Source organism: Pristiophorus japonicus, chromosome 9 (assembly GCF_044704955.1).
Source record: "Pristiophorus japonicus isolate sPriJap1 chromosome 9, sPriJap1.hap1, whole genome shotgun sequence".
NCBI lineage: Eukaryota > Metazoa > Chordata > Chondrichthyes > Pristiophoridae > Pristiophorus > Pristiophorus japonicus.
Genome location: NC_091985.1, coordinates 61278779 through 61301684, shown reverse-complemented (window position 1 = coordinate 61301684; position 22906 = coordinate 61278779). Strand labels below are relative to the sequence as shown.

At 44.0% G+C, this 22906-nt stretch overlaps 1 protein-coding gene across 6 annotated transcripts in view; it reads left to right on the top strand.

The window, feature by feature from the left end:
- The window catches only part of LOC139273066 (echinoderm microtubule-associated protein-like 4), a 417356-nt gene that overhangs the window by 342528 nt on the left and 51922 nt on the right, over window positions 1-22906 (top strand). For all 6 annotated transcript variants that reach the window (XM_070889382.1, XM_070889383.1, XM_070889380.1 and 3 more), the window contains 3 exons: window positions 4528-4653; window positions 7489-7620; window positions 12452-12519. In XM_070889382.1, the coding sequence (XP_070745483.1) occupies window positions 4528-4653; window positions 7489-7620; window positions 12452-12519 (326 nt within the window). The remainder of the gene's footprint in view (window positions 1-4527; window positions 4654-7488; window positions 7621-12451; window positions 12520-22906) is intronic.

The following is a 22906-nucleotide window of genomic DNA, read 5'->3' as shown; positions in this document are numbered from 1 at the left end:
CCTGAAACAATTATTTTGCTTCGGTCTTCACAGTGGAAGACACAGAAACCATGCCAGAAATTGCTGGTAACAGAAATGTGGGAAGGGAGGACCTGGAGACAATCACTATCACTAGCGGGGTAGTGCTGGACAGGCTAATGGGACTCGAGGTAGACAAGTCCCCTGGTCCTGATGAAATGCATCCCAGGGTATTAAAAGAGATGGCGGAAGTTATAGCAGATGCATTCGTTACAATCTACCAAAATTCTCTGGACTCTGGGGAGGTACCAGAGGATTGGAAAGCAGCTAATGTAACGCCTCTGTTTAAAAAAGGGAGCAGACAAAAGGCAGGTAACTATAGGCCGGTTAGTTTAACATCTGTAGTGGGGAAAATGCTTGAAACATAGAAACATAGAAAATAGGTGCAGGAGCAGGCCATTCAGCCCTTCTAGCCTGCACCGCCATTCAATGAGTTCATGGCTGAACATGAAACTTCAGTACCCCCTTCCTGCTTTCTCGCCATAACCCTTGATCCCCCGAGTAGTAAGGACTTCATCTAACTCCCTTTTGAATATATTTAGTAAATTGGCCTCAACTACTTTCTGTGGTAGAGAATTCCACAGGTTCACCACTCTCTGGGTGAAGAAGTTTCTCCTCATCTCTTATCCCTTATCCTCAGACTGTGACCCCTGGTTCTGGACTGCCCCAACATTGGGAACATTCTTCCTGCATCTAACCTGTCTAAACCCGTCAGAATTTTAAACGTTTCTATGAGGTCCCCTCTCATTCTTCTGAACTCCAGTGAATACAAGCCCAGTTGATCCAGTCTTTCTTGATAGGTCAGTCCCGCCATCCCGGGAATCAGTCTGGTGAATCTTCGCTGCACTCCCTCAATAGCAAGAATGTCCTTCCTCAAGTTAGGAGACCAAAACTGTACACAATACTCCAGGTGTGGCCTCACCAAGGCCCTGTACAACTGTAGCAACACCTCCCTGCCCCTGTATTCAAATCCCCTCGCTATGAAGGCCAACATGCCATTTGCTTTCTTAACCGCCTGCTGTACCTGCATGCTAACCTTCAATGACTGATGTACCATGACACCCAGGTCTCGTTGCACCTTCCCTTTTCCTAATCTGTCACCATTCAGATAATAGTCTGTCTCTCTGTTTTTACCACCAAAGTGGATAACCTCACATTTATCCACATTATACTTCATCTGCCATGCATTTGCCCACTCACCTAACCTATCCAAGTCACTCTGCAGCCTAATAGCATCCTCCTCGCAGCTCACACTGCCACCCAACTTAGTGTCATCCGCAAATTTGGAGATACTGCATTTAATCCCCTCGTCTAAATCATTAATGTACAGTGTAAACAGCTGGGGCCCCAGCACAGAACCTTGCGGCACCCCACTAGTCACTGCCTGCCATCATTAAGGAAGAAATAGCGGGACATCTAGGTAGGAATAGTGCAATCAAGCAGACGCAGCATGGATTCATGAAGGGGAAATCATGTTTAACTAATTTACTGGAATTCTTTGAGGATATAACGAGTATAGTGGATAGAGGTGTACCGATGGATGTGGTGTATTTAGATTTTCAAAAGGCATTCGATAAGGTGCCATACAAAAGGTTACTGCAGAAATTAAAGGTACGTGGGGTCAGTGGAAATGTATTAGCATGGATAGAGAATTGGCTGGCTAACAGAAAGCAGAGAGTCGGGATAAATGGGTCTTTTTCGGGTTGGAAATCGGTGGTTAGTGGTGCTGGGACCACAACTGTTTACAATATACATAGATGACCTGGAAGAGGGGACAGAGTGTAGTGTAACAAAATTTGCAGATGACACAAAGATTAGTGGGAAAGCAGGTTGTGTAGAGGGCACAGAGAGGCTGCAAAGAGATTTAGATAGGTTAAGCGAATGGGCTAAGGTTTGGCAGATGGAATACAATGTCGGAAAGTGTGAGGTCATCCACCTTGGGGAAAAAAAAACAAGAAAAGGGAATACTATTTGAATGGGGAGAAATTACAACATGCTGCGGTGCAGAGGGACCTGGGGGTCCTTGTGCATGAATCCCAAAAAGTTAGTTTGCAGGTGCAGCAGGTAATCAGGAAGGCGAATGGAATGTTGGCCTTCATTGCAAGAGGGATGGAGTACAAAAGCAGGGAGGTCCTTCTGCAACTGTACAGGGTATTGGTGAGGCCGCACCTGGAGTACTGCATGCAGTTTTGGTCGCCTTACTTAAGGAAAGATATACTGGCTTTGGAGTGGGTACAAAGACGATTCACTAGGCTGATTCCGGAGATGAGGGGGTTACCTTATGATGATAGATTGAGTAGACTGGGTCTTTACTCGTTGGAGTTCAGAAGGATGAGGGGTGATCTTATAGAAACATTTAAAATAATGAAAGGGATAGACAAGATAGAGGCAGAGAGGTTGTTTCCACTGGTCGGGGAGACTAGAACGAGGGGGCACAGCCTCAAAATACGGGGGAGCCAATTTAAAACCGAGTTGAGAAGGAATTTCTTCTCCCAGAGGGTTGTGAATCTGTGGAATTCTCTGCCCAAGGAAGCAGTTGAGGCTAGCTCATTGAATGTATTCAAGTCACAGATAGATAGATTTTTAACCAATAAGGGAATTAAGGGTTACGGGGAGCGGGCGGGTAAGTGGAGCTGAGTCCACGGGCAGATCAGCCATGATCTTGTTGAATGGCGGAGCAGGCTCGAGGGACTAGATGGCCTACTCCTGTTCCTAATTCTTATGTTCTTATGTTCTTATGAGGAGGCTGATGGGAGACCTCATTGAGGTGTACAAAATTATGAGGGGCCTCGATATAGTGGATAAAAAGGGCCTATTTCTCTTAGCAGAGGGGTCAACAACCAGGGGGCATAAATTTAAAGTAAGTGGTAGAAGGTTAAGAGGGGATTTGAGGGGAAATTACTTCACACAGAGTGTTGTGGGGGTCTGTAACTCACTGCCTGAAAGTGTTGTACAGGCAGAAACCCTCACCACATTTAAAAAGTACTTGGATCCGCACTTGAAGTACCGTGACCTGCAGGGTTATGGACCTAGAGCTGGAAAGTGGGATTAGGCTGGATCGCCTCTTGTTGGCCGGCATGGACATGATGGGCCAAAATGGCTTTTTTCCGTGCTGTAAACTTCTATGATTCTATGAATGTCGAGCAGCTTCACGTGCAAAGTTGGATTGTCGGCACTATGAATTGAAAGACCTGGAGTGACCCATTGAAGAAAGGAAAAACCTAGTATATCAAGAATACGAGGGTTTAAAGATGTTGCTGAATGGCTTCAGGGATTATTTAACAACCCTCTGTAGAAATAAATTTCTCCTAGCCACTCTCCTCACTTTCTTTGTGCCAATATCAAACTTGCTTTGACAGTGCTTCCCAGTTCTGCAACCTCAACCACTGAAACACAAGAGCAGCAATGTCATGGAAACATCATCACCTCTAGGTGACATGCCATCCTAACATGGGCATATTATCACTGTATCTTCATTGTCAATATCCTGGAATTTTCTAGGGAACACCACTCTAAGGAACATCATCACCAGAAGGATTGCAGGGATTAATTGAGAAGGCCCATCACCACCTTCTCAAGGTAACTAGGAATGGGCAACAAATACATCACCCACACCCAGTAAACAACTACATTTAACACTTATTTGCCTCTGAGTCAGAAGGTTAAAGTTCATAGACTTGTGCACATAATCTAGGCCAACATTCCCAATGCAGTACTAAGGGAGTATTGTACTGCCAGAGATGCTTTAACTAAGGCAATGTCTTTGCGAGTGGGTGGAGAAGCTCCCATAGCACCATTCAAAGAGCAGGACAACATTCCACACTCAACCAGCTTTATAAAACAGATTTTTTGTTTTATTATCCCATTGCTGTTTCTGAGACTTTGCTATATGCAGTTTGGCTGTTGTTTCTCCATTTGAAGAATTATTTACTCCCTGATCATCATTTCCTACAGTGTGCTCTATTCCCAAGTAAGTGGATGTACAAATGACTTGTTTCCAGAAAACTCAATCCCACTCTATGCTTGAGAAAGGTGTGGGTAGATTAATATGTAGGAGGGTGCCTTCTGAGAGCGCACATCTGGCTGAGATGGGGAACTGTGTCTATAAGGAATTTTGAAGGGCACCAGTGTCCTACCATATTCTAACATGCCACTTTGGCAGATAATTTGCAGAAAAACATAAAAAATTGTCTTTACTATTTTCTGCTACAATAGTCTGTATATAGATATAATTTCTATAAATAGAATTTCTGGCCAAGATGCTTTGAAAGAACAGGTATTTATACTTCAAAAATTATTTTTGTTTTGAATATCACCAACGAATGAAATGATATAGCATTAGTATATGGGTTTTGTTTGCCCATTCGAGAAGGCGGAAATGGAAAATGTATCCGTGTTCTTCAAAAGTTTGAGAATTTAGTTAACATGTGGTTCAAAATGTTACTGTAGTAGTGTTGTATAGCGAGAGATACAGCTCAGCATCTGTTATTTTTTTTTGTGTTGGTACAGGTTCCTGATCAGTTTGGAGCCATTCGAGCAGTAGCAGAGGGGAAGGGGGATCAGTTTCTGATTGGCACATCACGCAACTTCATTTTAAGAGGAACATTCAATGATGGCTTCCAGATAGAAGTACAGGTGAGTGACATTTGACTAAGTGCTGTTTTGCCATGAAGAAGTGAAGTTTTCTGGAACAAGCTTGACTGCTAAAGAGGGATTTGTCACATTAATGCTCAATAAAAATGCAAATTGTTCACATTTTTGAACTTGCAGCAGGTTTATTTTATTTAGAATGTAGTTTGTGTATTTTACTTACTGTTGCATAAAATTACAGTAAACTGTACTTAACAAATTTATTTCAAAAGTTCTCACTTTAAATTATTTATGTATCTTATAAAACATCATCTTATGGCGTGCACTTCTGGACATTAACCTTACTTTTTGTGTTTTGTTTTTATAATAGAAAACCCACATGTCAACATGTCACATTTGGAAAAATCTTATCAAAACATGTCAACATTTCCCTGTCACCGGTTCTTGATGAACTAATCAAATCATTCAAAATGCTTTTTGAAAAACAAATTTTGAATTTTTTCTCAGTATCTTGAATTTCTAATGTCCACAAACAAGTTTTAAACAATTGAAACAATTTTTTTAAATATACAAATTTCACAATAATTAAATATATTATTGAATTTTTGACTTAATATTTTCATATTGCAAACATCGAAATTAGGTGCAGCAGCAGGCCATTCGGCCCTTCGAGCCTGCACCGCCATTCAATAAGATCGTGGCTGATCATTCAACCTCAGTATCCCTTTCCTGCTTTCTCTCCATACCCCTTGATCCCCTTAGCCGTAAGGGCCATATCTAACTTCCTTTTGAATATATCTAATGAACTGGCTTCAACAACCTTCTGCGGTAGAGAATTCCACAGGTTAACCACTCTCTGAGTGAAAAAGTTTCTCCTCATCTTGATCCTAAATGGCTTACCCCTTATTCTTCTCCTGTGACCCCTGGTTCTGGAACTCCCCAGCAACGGGAACATTCTTCCTGCCTCTAACCTGTCCAATCCTGTCAGAATTTTATATATTTCTATGAGATCCCCTCTCATTCTTCTAAACTCCAGTGGTTACAAGCCCAGTTGATCAAGTCTCTCCTCATATGTCAGTCCTGCCATCCCGGGAATCAATCTGATGAACCTTTGCTGTACTCCTTCAATAGCAAGAACGTCCTTCCTCAGATTAGGAGACCAAAACTGAAACTAATATTCCAGGTGTGGCCTCACCAAGGCCCTGTACAACTGCAGTAAGATTTCCCTGCTCCTATACTCAAATCCTATATCTATGAAGGCCAACATGCCATTTGTCGCCTTCTCTGCCTGCTGTATCTGCATGCCAAACTTCAATGACTGATGTACCATGACACCCAGGTCTCGTCGCACCTTCCTTTTTCCTAATCTGTTACCATTCACAGATAATATTCTGTCTTCCTGTTTTTGCCACCAAAGTGGATAACCTCACATTTATCCACATTATACTGCATCTGCCCACTCACCTAACCTGTCCAAGTCACCCTGCAGCCTCTTAGCATCCTCCTCACAGCACACACCGCCACCCAGCTTAGTGTCATCTGCAAACTTGGAGATATTACATTCAATTCCTTCATCTAAATCATTGATGTATATTGTAAATAGCTGGTGTCCCAGCACTGAACCCTGCGGCACCCCACTGGTCACTGCCTGCCATTCTGAAAAGGACCCGTTTATTCCAACACTCTACTTCCTGTCTGCCAACCAGTTCTCTATCCACGTCAATACATTACCCCCAATACCATGTGCTTTGATTTTGCACACCAATCTCTTGTGTCGGACCTTGTCAAAAGCCTTTTGAAAGTCCAAATACACCACAATCTACTGGTTCTCCCTTGTCCACTCTACTAGTTACATCCTCAAAGAATTCTAGAAGAGGTGTCAAGCATGATTTCCCTTTCATAAATCCATGCTGACTTGGACCGATCCTGTCACTGCTTTCCAAATGCGCTGCTATTTCATCTTTAATAATTGATTCCAACATTTTCCCCACCACTGATGTCAGGCTAATCCCTGTTTTCTCTCTCCCTCCTTTTTTTTTAAAAAAGTGGTGTTACATGAGCTACCCTCCAGTCCATAGTAACTGATCCAGAGTCAATATAATGTTGGAAAATGATCACCAATGCATCCACTATTTCTAGGGCCACTTCGTTAAGTACTCTGGGATACAGACTATCAGGCCCTGAGGATTTATCGGCCTTCAATCCCATCAATTTCCCTAACACAATTTTCTGACTATTAAGGATTTCCTTCAGTTCCTCCTTTTCGCTAGACCCTCGAACCCCTAGTATTTTCGGAAGGTTATTTGTGTCTTCCTTAGTGAAGACAGATCCAAAGTATTTGTTCAATTGGTCTGCCAGTTCTTTGTTCCCCATTATAAATTCACCTGATTCTGACTACAAAGGACCTACGTTGGTCTTCACTAATCTTTTTCTCTTCACATATCTATAAAAGCTTTTGCAATCAGTTTTTATGTTCCCTGCAAGCTTCCTCTTATACTCTATTTTCCCCCTCCTAATTAGACTCTTTGTCCTCCTCTGCTGAATTCTAAATTTCTCCCAGTCCTCAGGTTTGCTGCTTTTTCTGGCCAAAATTCTTTTAAAGTGCAGTTATGCAAACAGCGTCCATTATTCAAAATACAGACAAAGGGAGAACACATTTTCTGTGTTTGGTTCTCTGAATTGAAAATAATTTTATGCAATGAATATACCTATGTTTACTGGTCAGAAACTATAAGGGACCTCTTCTATATTATTGTATCATGCATATTATTTTTTAACGTTAATAGTTTAAGGGGCAAACATTTGTATAGAATTTTGACTAGATCACATAAGTTCAATAGCTTTATTTGATTCTTAAGCTTGCTGTTTTAATTGTGACAGGGTCATACAGATGAACTCTGGGGTCTAGCTACACACCCTTTCAAGGACCTTTTCCTGAGCTGTGCCCAGGATCGCCAGGTTTGCTTGTGGAACTCTGTGGACCACACACTTGAATGGAGCAAAATCTTGGATGTAATTATTTTCTGCCTTTTTTAATTATTTTTGAAAAGTCATGAGATTGTACATTCACTTTAAATGGAGAGGGGCAGATTTTTTTGTTAAATGTGAACCTTCCAAAAGTCCCTTGGAATGATAATTCTCCTCTGTGAGTGACTCTAACTAGCTGCCTGTTCGAAATGATTCTATGAAACAATATTGGAACAAATATGGCATGCAATGATTTTTGATTTATTACTGTAGTCTTTATTTTAATTAGGGTTACTGTAAGCCTATTGGGAGCTCTGATGTCTTTGTGAAGTGACTTTCAACTCTTTCAAGAAAAAAAATCAGCCATCTTGAAACACCATCAGCAGGAATTAAAATGAGAAATTATGAATAGAGTATAACCCCCACAACAATGTGGACAGTTTTCACCCAGATGTCAGTCTACCAATATTCTGAAAAGGCAATACAAGTGTGTGACATTACTCAAGCAATATGAACACCAGTTTCTGTTTTTCAACATGAGTTTATAGCTATAATGATTTTCTGGTGGTGGCTCAAAAGCAGCAATTATGGAATGGATTTATTGTAACCATATTGCATTTCAGAATAATTCTATTGCTTGTACAAATGGAAGGTATAAGTTTCATAAGAAGTAAACCCAACGATAAAATCAGAGACACAAGAAGAGGCATTCAAAAGAAGATGCCTATTTAAAAAAAAACCCTGTATAACTGCAAACTCTTTAGTCTTGGATCAATAACTGGAAATATAACGGAAAATAACATAAAGAGCAAGCTTAATGATTGCATATATGAAAATAACCGAATAAATGGCAGCCAATGTGTTTTCAGAAGATTGAAGTCTTGCCTGGCCAATCTTCTTGAATTTTTTGAGGAAGTGGCATCCAACATTGATGTTGGAATGTCCTATGATACAGTGTTCCTGGCCTTCCAGGAATTTATTGTGAGTTGGACAAACATGTGGATGATAGTAAGTAGGGAGGGGCAACTGAATTTGGATAAACAAAACTACAGAAGGACTTGGACAGAATTTGCAAGACACAGAATAAGTGAAAGTTTAGCATATTAGGTGTAATGTATGCACCGGAAGTGTGCTCACAGGTTCGTAGAGCTGTTACATTATGAGTGGCTTAGCCAGTCACATGATGTTCACAAGACTCAATAAAACCTTAGTCAGTTGAGTCGAGGTCATCCACTATGAGGTATGCAGTTGTGAGCCGGAGTGGTAATGTGTAGTGTGATTGTTAAAACTTTGTTAATAAACTTTGTTAATAGCAATGTGTTGCTATGAATTCTTAAGCAAAGAACCCATGAAGCAAATACATTATATTAGGAGAAGTGGGGGACATACATAGTGAGTGGTGTTAACTGATTAAGGAAGAAGCTGAAAGGTCTGGACAGTGATAGTGGACTATCGCTCGGTTTTCCCTTCATTAGTAGTTCTTCTGCTTTGAATAAGACATCCATGTGTAGGCAAAGGAATTATTCAATAAATGTAGCATGGCTAGAATTATTCCTGCTGCGCCCCCTTCCCCCGCCCCCCCCCTCCATACTATAAATAACTCATACCAACAACTTCTTCCCTCTCTCTCTCCACCATTCCCCCCCCCCCCCCCCCCGTCCTCTCTCTCTCCACCATTTCCCTCCCCCCACCCTGCAACAGTGTAGCAAAACGGGTGCCCTGGGCCAGTGCCATACAACCCTTCAATGTCTTCCATTGCTTCCTATCTTCCAAACCCTCCTCTTTCCCTATTCCATCTCCATACATCCTGTCCTTCCATCCCTCCTCCACAGTGCCCTGTCCCCCCTCTCCTTTGCCCTGTCCCCCCCTCTCCTTTGCCCTGTCCCCCCCTCTCCTTTGCCCTGTCCCCCCCTCTCCTTTGCCCTGTCCCCCCCCTCTCCTTTGCCCTGTCCCCCCCTCTCCTTTGCCCTGTCCCCCCCTCTCCTTTGCCCTGTCCCCCCCTCTCCTTTGCCCTGTCCCCCCCTCTCCTTTGCCCTGTCCCCCCCTCTCCTTTGCCCTGTCCCCCCCTCTCCTTTGCCCTGTCCCCCCCTCTCCTTTGCCCTGTCCCCCCCTCTCCTTTGCCCTGTCCCCCCCTCTCCTTTGCCCTGTCCCCCCCTCTCCTTTTCCCTGTCCCCCCCTCTCCTTTGCCCTGTCCCCCCCTCTCCTTTGCCCTGTCCCCCCCTCTCCTTTGCCCTGCCCCCCCCTCTCCTTTGCCCTGCCCCCCCCTCTCCTTTGCCCTGCCCCCCCCTCTCCTTTGCCCTGCCCCCTCCTCTCCTTTGCCCTGCCCCTCCTCGCCTTTGCCCTGCCCCCCCTCGCCTTTGCCCTGCCCCCCCCCACCCTCGTCTTTGCCCTGCCCCCCCCCCCCCCTCGCCTTTGCTCCGTCCCCTCCATTCCCTCCTATTCTACTCCCATCCTTTCCCTGTTAATATTTGGACAAGAACCTTCACCAGTTCGGAAACTACTAAGACAATCTGATGTATTTGGGTAGGAGAGACTCTTCATCAGATCTGGGGAAGCGTCCCACATAAAACATTAACCTATATTCTCATTCAGATGCTGTGCTTGTCTTACTGTGCATTTCTAGTCTTTTTATTTTTATAATTTCAGATTTCAAATATTTACATATTTTATATTTAATGGTCAATCTATCTCAAGCAATAGAAAAGTTAAATAAGTATTACAAGCTAGCATAAGTTATTTCATCATAAAGCCTAATGATAAACACTAAAGGAATCCTTCTTTTATACTTGCAACCACAGCAGAGGACCATTTGTGTCTTGACTCCCTCCATCAATCTGCTGTTTATGAGCATTAAATCTTAACTTAGCTTATGTTATCAAACACTGGGTTCTTGTTAGAAATGACTATGCTCAGAATGATCTATCTGACCAGTTTCTTTGGTGTCATCTCAATAACTTAAAAGCAAAGTTCTAGATTTTTATAAAAGTTGACTGATTTGTTCTTATCATCCTCTGAATTGTTTCCAAAAAACAGGCCCGTCACAAACAAATGAAGAATTGGGACTAAAGCATCTGCAAATATTCAGTGCTTGAAAACAAGTATTACTGTACATCTTAAAAACTGTAAATCTAAGGCGGCTCGGTGGGAGGATAAAATGGTTTCCATGATGAATGTTCCCACCCAAACATGTTTCTTTTCCATGTTGACAAACATGTCATGTATTGGTACTTTTTAAAGAAAATTCTTAGGTTATGGGCAGTATCACCAAGGCAACATTAATTACCCTTCTCTAGTTGCCGGATGAGGGTGACGGTGGGGTTCCTTGAACCACTACAGTCCTTATGCTGATGGTGTTTCTGTGATGGTGTTTGGGAGAGTATTTCAGAATATTGACCCCAGTCATGATGAAGGAGCACCAATACATATCCAAGCCAACATTGTATCTGTCTTGGGAGGTGATGGTGATCCCATCATCTTGCCCCTCTTGTCCTTCTCAGTAGTTGAGGTAAGCTTGGTGAATTGTTGTAGTGCATCCTGTAAATAGTACATCTTGCAGCACAAGCTGTGGAGGCATGGATGTTGAGTTCTGTGAACAGGTGCTTTCTCCTGGATGATGTCAAATATCTTGACTGAAGTTATAGCTGCACCCATTCAAGTAAGTATTGCACCAAACTTTTAACTTGAGCTTTGCAAATGGTGGATAAGCTTTGATAGGTCAGGAAGTGAACCACTTGTTTCAAAGTATGTAGCTTTTACCATGCTGTGAGTGAAAGAAAAAATGATGCATTAACTGCCACCAGTTTTGCACACCCAAATGATGCTTCTGGAGACTTTGGGAAGAGAGGCAAGGAAGACGAGAAGGAAACATGATGAGCTTTCTCCCAACAGAATTCCTAGGGCTTGATTTTCGGTTCTGCTCATTTCGGGGCGGTAAAGTTTGCACTTCAGAACAGTTTGCGCCTCAGTCAGCAAAATTCATCAACTGGGCCCTGAGTGTGGGGCAAAGCGCTAAGGGAAGCGTTACACACCACTTTTAGGGCGCTAGGCTGGCTGAGCAAGTGAAAATCCCGAGGTAAACAGCCGGCCTCAGGGCGCTCCAAGAAATGTCATGGGGGAAGAAAGTAAAACCTGAAAGTAAACCACAAAAAATAGTCCCAATAAATAACTCTCGCCACCACAACATAAATCATTAAAAAAAAACAATCACACTTACCTGAGGTCAACATTACTTACCTCACGGCAGCCGCTACAGCTCAGACCACCAGCTTTCACAGGCGGTCCCAACAGGACGCTCTACGACGCACTACAGATCGGGAGGCAGCCAAAATTCGAGCCGGTGTCGCAGCCAAGGGCGTTGCACATCGGCTCGCCACTTCCGGGTGGTAAAGCTCCGCGCCCCGTCAAAACCGGCACCAAATGTCCCAGTGGGGCGCTGAAAGCTGGCCGCCCGCCCAAAAGTGCCCACCACAACAATGTACCCCTGACCAATGCTCCTGTTGCTGTGCAGGGCCGCGCAGCCAGCTCCATGGTATTCAAATGGCTAAAACCGTGCATGTGTGGTAATTTGGGCCATGCACCCAAAATAAAATTACAGGGAACATTGCCCCTGGCCTTGACTGGTTTTCTAGCATCGGGATGATTGACATAAGTTTGATGGGTTCATTACCTCTGCCAAAGCGGGTGTGTAAATTGGCTGTGGTAACTCTTGGAGACCTGCTACAAAGTACTATTGCCAGCAGTGTTGTACTGCCAGTAAAAGTTAATTAAAAAATGTTTCAATTTGGTTTCATAGCTAGGAAATTTGAAAAATTGAGAGAATACATTAAAATAGTTTAAAAAATAAAATACAGTGACATTTTCTTTGGTCTCTCTTTAGGAACCAGGTCATTGTGCTGAATTCCATCCCAGCGGTGTAGTGGTTGCTATAGGAACACATTCGGGACGGTAAATCTGATCATATCTCTTTAATATCTTGGGTGTCTAACTGATGGTTGTAGTTGTGTGTGTATGTGTTTTTGGGATGGTATGTTGAAAAGGTAGCTGCCATACTCCCAAGCCTCCATTCATGCTGCAAATGGGCTAGCTGGTATGAGGTGCACAACAGCAGTCTAGTGATCTGATGGTTTTTGTCATTCCTCATAGCAACATAACTTAGATGGGGAACATTAAGAAGTGGGAAGATCAAATATGTGATGGCTTCTTAGAGTGAGTTATGTACTTTAAGAGCTTAAGTTACTAGCCTGACTCATACTCATTTTGTTCCAAATTCCAGAATGGGAGTAAACAAACTCTACTGTTTATACTGAGCCAGAAAAATTTGTAATTGGAAATTAGCTGCATAAGTATGAATGTTATACCACCCTATAGCCAGTGTTGGGAAATATAAAAATTAATGCATTGTTATAATAGCACAAGTTCAACTTGCTCGCAGTAGTTAATTAGCTAGAATACAAACTCCCTGTACTGTTACTGATGCAAGTTGTATAGAATCGCAATCAAGATAGATGTGAGGAGGGATATGTTAGAAGGATCATCAAATGAGGCCATATGGGTTGAACTGGTAATCACACTGTTGGCAGTGTAATATAGACCCTTAAACATTCAGAGGGAGCTAGAAGAGCAAATACGTAGGCAAATTTCTGTGAAGTGCAAAACCAATAGGGCAAATAGTAGATGATTTCAACTATCCTAATATTAACTAGGGTAGAATCAGTGTAAAAGGTTAGAGGGTGTAGAATTCTTAAAATGCATTCAGGAGAACATTTTTAGGCAGTACGTAGCAAGCCCAACAAGAGAGGGAACGGTTCTGGATTTTAAGGAATGAAGCTGGGCAGGTGGAAGGGGTATCAGTGGGAGACCATTTTGGTGGTAGTGATCACAATTCAGTTCGATTTAGCGTAGGTATGGAAAAGGACAAAGATAAACCAGAAGTAAAGGTTCTCAATTGGGGAAAGGCCAATTTTACTAAACTAAAATGTGATTTACCAAAACTGAATTGGAAGTAGCTACTGGAAGGTAAATCAGTGTCAGGGCAGAGGGAGGCATTCAAGGAGGAGATAGTGAGGGTTCAGAGCAAATGTTCCCACAAAGAAAAAGGGTGAAACTCCCAAATCTAGAGCCTCCTGGATACCAAGGGGTATATGGGGTAAGATGAGGCAAACAAGGGAAGCTTATGTCATATACCGAGAGCTAAATACTGCAGAAAGCTTGGAGGAGTGCAGAAAGTCTAGAGGAGTATAGAAAGTGCAGAGCTGAAATTAAAAAGGAAATTAGGAAAGCAAGGCGAGGACATGAAAAAAAATTGGCAAGTAACATCAAGGAAAACCAAAGATATTTTATGAATACATTAGAGACCAAAAAAGGTAACCAGTGTGTGGAGGCGGAAGTCGTGGTTTTGGTTCTTAATGAATACTTTGCATCTATCCTCACAAGAGAGGGACGATGCAGACATTGTAATTAAGGAGGAGGAATGTGAAATATTAGATGAGATAAACATAGTGAAAGAGGAAGTATTAAAGGGTTTAGCATCTATGAAAGTCGATAACTAGGCCCATATGAATTGTATCTCAGACTTTTAAGAGAAGCAAGGGAGGAATTAGCATAGGCTCTGACCATCATTTTCCAATCCTCTCTGGCTAGAGGTGTGGTGCAGGAGGACTAGAAGATCACTAACATTGTTTAAAAATGGGGAAAGGAATAGACTGAGTAATTACAGACCAGTCAGCCTAATCTTGGTGATGGACAAATTATTGGAAAGAATTCTAAGGGACAGTATTAATCACCATTTAGAAAGGCACGGATTAATCGAGGACAGTCAGCTTGGATTTGTTAAGGGAAGGTCGTGTCTGACTAACTTGATTACATTTTTTCAGGAGTTAACAAGGAGTTCAATGAGAGTGGTGTGTTTGATGTAGTCTACATGGATTTTAGCAAGGATTTTGACAAGGTCCCACATGGCAGACTGGTCAGATAGGTAAAAGCCCATGGGGTCCAAGGGAAAGTGGCAAGTTGGATGCAAAATTGGCTCAGTGACAGGAAGCAAAGGGTAATGGTCGACGGGTATTTTTGTGAGTGGAAGGCTGCTTCCAGTGGTGTTCTGCAGAGCTCAGTACTAGGTCCCTTGCTTTAGACTTGAATGTCGGGGGCATGGTTAAGAAGTTTGCAGATGGTACAAAACTTGGCCGAGTAGTTGATAGTGAGGGAGAAAGCTGTAGACTGCAGGAAGATAGCAGTGGACTGGTCAGATGCATAAAAGTGGCAAATGGAATTCAATCTGGAAAAGTGTGAGAGTGCATTTGGGGAAAGCTAACAAGACAAGGAAATATACAATAACTGGTAGGATACGGATAAGTACAGAGGGACCTTGGAGTACATGTCCTCGGAGCCCTGAAGGTAGCAGGGCAGGTAGATAAGGTGGTTAAGAAGGCAGATGGGATACTTATCTTTATTATCCAAGGCATAAAATATAAGAGCAGGGGAGGTTATGCTTGGACTAATTATGCCAATATTATCCCTCAATCAACATAACAAAAACAGATTATCTGGTCATTATCACATTGCTGTTTGTGAGAGCAAATTGGCTACCGCGTTTCCAACATTAAAATCGTGACTACAGTCCAAAAGTACTTCATTGGCTGTAAAGCGCTTTGAGACATCCATTGGTCGTGAAAGGCGCTATATAAATGCAAGTCTTTCTTTAACTGTATCAAGCACTAGTTAGGCTGCAACTAGAGTACCGTGTATAGTTCCGGTCACATTACAGGGAGGATGTGATTGCACTAGAGAGGGTACAGAGGAGATTTAAGAGGTTGTTGCCTGGACTGGAGAATTTTAGTTATGAGGAAAGATTGGATAAACTGGAATTGTTTTCTTTGGAGCAAAGGAGGCCAAGGGGAGACTTAATTTGAGATGTATAAAATTGAGGGGCCTAGATAGAGTGGATAGGAAGGACCTATTTCCCTTAGCAGAGAGGTCAATAACCAGGGGGCATAGATTTAAAGTCATTGATAGAATGATTAGAGGAGAATTGAGGAGAAATTATTTCACCCAGAGGGTGGTGGAGGTCTCGAACTCACTGCCTGAAAGGGTGGTAGAGGCAGAAGCCCTCATCACATGTAAAAAGTATTTGGATATACACTTGAAGTGCTGTAACCTACAAGGCTGTAAAGTGGGATTTCGCTGGATAGCTCTTTTTCAGCCGGCACAAACATGATGGGCTGACTGACTTCCTTCTGTGCTATAAATTTCTATGATTTTCTGAAGATACTTCTAGCTGCTTTTGGCAAAACTGTCCTGTTTATGATCTATCACCATTGTACAAGCAGAAAGGTAATGTTATTGTTTCAACTGGAGTACCCTTGCTACCCTCCCATTTTGTATATGTGTAGGTTGATCAGAATGTAATTCTGCATTGTTGCCAATCTGCAGCCTGATCCATTTTCCAGGCTGCTTGTGGTACAGTGATCGTCTCCACTATTCCATCTGTTGCTTCAGCTTGACCTACAGGCAGCAAGAATAAAGGCATCATTGACTGGATTTAAGATTAAAGATTAAAGTGTGAAAACCAGTACCCTTGTAAAATTTTACCTTTTTTAAAAAAAAAAGCACCTTTTTAATAGGCTAAAATTTTGAAAGCTTTCAATAACTCACTGATGGGAAAGCTATTACTCAGATCATTTACTTATTCTAACCCTTCAACAGGAATAGGAAGGAAGGGTAAATCTTTTCACAGAGAAAACCAATTTTGGACCATTTTCTGTGTAATAAATTGTGACATCTGGGAAACCATGACTAGTTTTTAGTCTCGTCAGAAAGCCACAGAAGACTTCAAGTGCATGGTAGTGCAGCTACATGGATTTTATGTGGTTTGGCATTTGTGCTTCTGACAATATAGATTAAAGAATATCTGTATAACGATGAATGATTCAGTTTGTGGTCTGGTTAGGGTACAAAAACACTGAATAAAAGCTTGTCGTTTCCTGAATTTCAGCAGTGTTATTTCAATGCAGAGTAAAATAACTCCCTGGTTATTGTATTGGTGTTGAGAATTTAGAGATGGGTGAAATCTGTTGAAGTATTGAACCTTGGCCAAAAACAAAAAATTAATGTTGAGGTATCTCAAACTCTTTTTCAATGCTATTATCATTTGAAACCTGTGACTTGTTATGGGCTAGAATTTTGGCTACATTCCGCCCATTTACCACCCATATCACCGCCCATTTACCGTTAAGGAAGCCATTACCGCCCATTTCATGCATAAACTAAACTAATGCCCAGTTACCGCCCATATATCGTCGGCGGTTAATTTGGCAGTCTATTATCGGCGGTGGTAAACTGAACCGTCCGCCCATTTGTTTTTGTTGATTTTTCCAGCACTTCAACATGCACCGCCCAAATTATCACTGGGTGCTAAATTCGGCAATTCGCCCAAATTACCGTCATAATAAAGTACCGCCCTGAAAAAGCTGCACTCACCTGACCTTAACCCAACGGTATGGACGCCATGTTTTAAAATGGATGAACTTGAAGAAAAGGCTGCTTCAAGTTGATGGGAGCATTAAAGTAATTCGTGAGTGGATTTTAAGGGTGTTTGAAATCAATGCTCATAACCTGAGGGTATTGTAGTCTATCTGGATTAAGATTTTGGCTGTTTAAGGAATATTGAATAATTTATATGACAGTTTAGAAGACTTATAAAGGAATGGGGCCTGCAATTTCTCTGCCATTATTGCTGACTAATTACATGCTGCGGAATAGAGCTGGAAGAAGGTTCACTGAAGAGCATTATTTGCCCAAAGAGGTGGCAGACTGCTAAGGAGGAAGAGACCTTACCCCCAACGCATTTACAGGTATAAGCAGTCATACTTGGATGTGTCCAATACAGCGTGCGTTAGAAGGCTGCGCTCCCGAAAGGAGGTCATCAGTGAGATATGCCAGCTCATTAAGAGAAACCTGCAGCCTACCAGCGCCATCAGGACAGCACTGCCCGTTGAGGTTAAGGTGACTGCGGCACTTTCATTCTATGCATCGGGCTCCTTTCAGGCATCAGCTGGCGACATTTGCTGCATCGCTCAGCATGCCACACATTGCTGCATTCGGCAGGTGACAGAAGTGCTTTACGGACGAAGGTTTGACTTTATAAACTTCCAATGACCAGGGAGACACAAAGTGAGAGGGCTTTAAGTTTTTTGAGAATAACAAATTTCCTTAAGGTTCAGGGTGCAATAGACTGTGTACGCACATTGCCCTACGAGCAGCTTTAGAGGATGCAGAGATGTTTCGGAACCGAAAGGGATTCCACTCCCTGAACGTGCAGCTCGTTGTCGACCACAAGCAAATAATCATGGCAGTAAATACCAATTTTCCAGGGAGCATTCATGATGCGCACATCATGTGTGAGAGCACTGTCTCCAACCTCTAAGAGTCAGCCACAAGGTCAATGCTGGATGCTTGGTGACAAAGGATACGGCCTCGCCACCTGGCTCTTGACCCCCTCCATAAACCGCAGACAGATGCCAAGCATCGGTACAATAACAGCCACATAGCTACACGCAATATCGTCGAAAAGACAATCAGAGTGCTGAAGCAGCGCTTCAGATGCCTGGACCTGTCTGGAGGCAGCCTACAGTATCACCCTGAGCAGGTCACGGAGTTCATTGTGGTGTGTTGCATGTTGCACAACTTAGCAATCAGAAGGGGACAGGAATTGCCTCAGGATAGATGGTACGAGGCAGAGGAAGAAGGGGAGGAAGAGGCGGTCGAGGAGGAGTCTGGCAATGAACCCATGACAACCCCCCCGCCCACACTGCAGGAGAAGCCCTGTGGTAGTTACGCAGCTGCAACACTGTTATGTCAGCAGCTCATAAATGAACTTTTTGCTTGAATGGTGAGAGTTAAGCCTGGCCATTGTTTGCAAACCTTTTATTGATCGTTAACCCCTCATTTTGTAAAAGTGAGTGAGACACTGCACAATAATTAAGTTGAATAAAATATTTTATAAATTTAAAAAAATGATTCTTTTGAAATAAATTAATAAATATTTTTTTTCAAGTAAATGTGCAATAAAATATAAACAAAGAAACACGATTGAAAACATTAAACCCACAATGCCCCCCCCCCGCAAACAGTCAACAATTTTTCATTAAAAAAAACACCCACAACGCACCCCTCCACCCCCACAACAGTCAACAAAATTTGAATAAATACCCCTCCTCCACCCTCCTCCCCCCCCCCCCCCCCAACACACCCCCCGCAACCTGCCAAAAAATCTACCTGCGGCCACCATTCCCACCACCTTTCTCCCCCCCTCCACCTTACCGCCAATTGTTGTTTTGCCATTACGCCTACCCCTGCCCGAGTTGGGACCAGTGCGTTGTGGGACAGGACACCTCAAGTGCTGCTGCTGTGGGGGGGTGATGGGGGCAGCGCCACGTGTGGGGAATCTGGCGAAGAGGAAGGGACTAATGACCCATCTACGGAGTCAGAACTATTACTATGCTCCTGATTCTCAGGTGCTGTTGGCATTGGTGATATGACACCTTGGGGTCAGTGCCATAGACCGATTCCAGTGTCTGCCACATGGCATCAATGGAATCGGCGGTTCGCCGCATGACTGCAATCAGCGCCGCCATGTCCTCCGATTGGCGTGCTGACTGCGTGGCAATGTTTCCGGCTAGGCCACCAATAGCCTGGAGGAGCTCTAGACCAATGTCGACGCTCGCCCTAGACAGCGCAACCATGTCCAGGTCAATGTCTGCCTGTTTTTGAGCACGGCTTCCCTGCTGAATCAGCCTTCACTGATTCGGCACACGAGCTGTAACACTCTGTGTGCCCTGCTGCATATCGCTTGTTCTCGCTACTTCCTTGGAGCCAATTCGGGTGAGGAAGAGGGAAGAGGTGATCGCAGGTATAATGAACCCTTCAGTTCTCCCCCCCCCCCCCCCCCCCCCCCCCCCGCCGCAACATCCAACGGCACATCTTGAGGGGGATCGGAAAGTTGAACGGTGCCATCATCATCATCATCTTCCTCGGTGTCCTCTCCAGTCAAGACGAGTTGTACATGAATTGGTGCTCCAAGGGAATCTGCATGTTCATGCGCTTGGGCAGCTAGAAAACATAACAGAAGAGGTAAGCAAAGGGGAAGGGAGGGAGGGTGGGTCAGGATGACATTTTAACACTTACATTGCGCAGACATATGTAGAGGAGCAACACTACTGCATTATATATCACCGAGAGGCGCCACATGCAATGAACAGAATTTACAGAGACTGCATGGCATTATAATAAGATTTCATGGTCCCAGCATTACATTACATCACGCAGCCACTGGGAAAGTTGTTGCTAGAGTCCTCCACAACCGTCTTCTCCCTGTGGCCGTGGAGCTCCTCCCGGAGTCGCAGTGCAGATTTCGGCCTCTACGGGGCACAACGGATGTGATTTTTGCAGCGTAACAGTTGCAGGAAAAATGCAGGGAACAGCGCCAGCCCTTATACATGGCCTTCTTCGACCTTACAAAGGCCTTTGACACTGTCAACCGCGAGGGTTTATGCAGCGTCCTCCTCCGTTTCGGATGCCCCCAAAAGTTAATCACCATCCTCCACCTGCTCCACGACGACATGCAGGCCGTGATGCTTACCAACGGATCCATTACAGACCCAATCTACGTCCAGACCAGGGTCAAACAGAGCTGCGTCATCGCCCCAACTCTCTTAATCTTCCTCGCTGCCATGGTCCACCTCACAGTTAACCCGCTGGAGTGGAACTAAACTATAGAACCAGTGGGAACCTGTTCAACCTTCGCCGTCTCCAGGCCAGGTCCAATACCACCCCAACCTCTGTCATCAAGCTACAGTATGCAGACGACGCCTGCATCTGCGCACATACAGAAACTGAACTCCAGGACATAGTCAACGTATTTACTCAGGCGTACGAAAGTATGGGCTTTATGCTAAACATCCGTAAGACAAAGGTCCTTCACCAGCCTGTCCTTGCCACACAGCACTGCCCCCAGTCATCAAGATCCACGGAGCGGCCCTGGACAACGGGGACCACTTCCCATACCTCAGGAACCTTATCAACAAAAGCAGGCATTGACGATGAGATTCAACACCGCCTCCAGTGCAACCTTCGACTGCCTGAGGGAAAGAGTGTTTGAAGACCAGGCCCTCAAAACTGCCACCAAGCTCATGGTCTGCAGGGCTGTAGTAATACCCGCCCTCCTGTATGGCTCAGAGACATGGACCATGTACAGTAGACACCTCAAGTCGCTGGAGAAATACCACCAACGATGTCTCCACAAGATCCTACAAATCCCCTGGGAGGACAAACACACCAACATTAGCATCCTCGACCAGTCAACATCCCCAGCATTGAAGCACTGACCACACTCGATCAGCTCCGCTGGGCAGGCCACATCGTTCGCATGCCAGACACGAGACTCCCAAAGCAAGCGCTCTACTCTGAACTCTTTCACAACAAACGAGCCAGAGGTGGGCAGCGGAAACGTTACAAGGACACCCTCAAAGCCTCCCTGATAAAGTGCGACATCCCCACTGACACCTGCGAATCCCTGGCCAAAGACTGCCCTAAGTGGTGGAAGTGCATCCGGGAGGGCGCTGAGCACCTCGAGTCTCATTGCCGAGAGCATGCAGAAATCAAATGCCGGCAGCAGAAAGAGCGTGCAGCAAACTAGTCCCACCCACCCCTTCCCTCAACAATTATCTGTCCCACCTGTGACAGAGACTGTAGTTCTCGTATTGGACTATTCAGCCACCTAGGAACTCATTTTAAGAGTGGAAGCAAGTCTTCCTCGATTCCGAGGGACTGCCTGTGGTGATGATGATGACATCACTTAGCATCATTTATACATTATGTTCACATGATTATATTACATGAACGCTGCACGGCCCAGGAATTATGCGTGACTTACGTGGCGCCAACTCCGGATCTGCACTCCCACGGGTGGCCGAGCGATTGTGCCCCTGTGAGAGCTGCGGCCCGCTCCTCAAGATCCATGAGCTCTGCGGCCCCCCCTCCGGTGCGCCGATGCTCATTGCGATTGAAAGCAATTTTTTTCTGAAAAGGTGACAATAGCATGGTATAAGATAATTGCCCAGGTACTAGTACACAGCACACAGATAGACATCCACAATTACCCACCCCCAATGCCTTTCAACAATGTCCCATTAATACACCGTTAGCATGCAAGTGATGCATGAACACATCTTAGTACAGGAAAACAATATAATAACATCGTTAATAGTAAATAATGCGTGACACCAAGCTTATCAAGATTAACAACATCACAATGTGGCAGATTTACATTTTAAATAATGAGTCAGTGCATGATTAAAGTTATTACTTACTCTCGCAGCCGAAACAAGGTCATTCTAGCGCTTGCGGCACTGGACTGGCCCGTGACGGACCTGGGCCACCGAAGACACCTCGGCAATCTCTGCCCCTATTCGCTGTTTCGTAGCCGGGCTGGGTTTCTCACAGCCTCTCCTGGTCAATTGGTTCCACCATGCCTCCACTTCGTGGACCAAGGCAGCTTGGGCATCCATCGTAAAACATTTTGCCCTCTTCCTTCCTCCTACCTTGGTCTCCACTATTAATTGATCGTCACTACTATCCATTATATATAATAATCTCTCTTTTTATGAATCAGAAAAAAAATCCCAAAAAATCACAAACAGAGATGAGTACAGAACAGGCAGGCAGTCTCTCTTTTCTCTCTCTCTCTCTCTCTCTCTCACTCTCTCTCTCTCTCCCTCCCCCTCCCTTCCACATCAGCGCATGCGTGGGCTGACCCTCGAATCGTGGGGAAAAAGAAGGGGGAAAAAACGCATGCGCAGTAAGTCTGTTCCTTACACGAGGAAAAATACCGCTCCCGCCTGACCGCTACCGCAGGGGGGGAAAAAAAGCCGAAACTAGCGGCTTTGGATCTTACCGGTATCCGGCGGTATTGAAAAGTCGAGAAATGTATACCACCGAGATATGGGCGGCAGCGGTAAAAATGGAAAGTCTCGCCCTCTGATAGGTTGAAGTCTGCAAACAAGACTATATAAAAATATTCATGGTTTCACGCCTGCCCAGAGTGTGTCATACAGTATTCAGTATTATTTACTGCTGCATCTTATTCAGGATACACTAGGGAAAATAGTTCACAGAGACATAGGGCCCAAGTTTCCGCATGATTCGCGCCTGATTTTTAGGAGCAACTGGTGGAGAACGGACTATTTTAGAAATCTCAATTCTCCACATTTTTTTTTCTGCAGTTCTAGTCAGGTAGAACAGTTCTAGTTTAGAACAGAATTTTTTCTTCAAAAGGGGG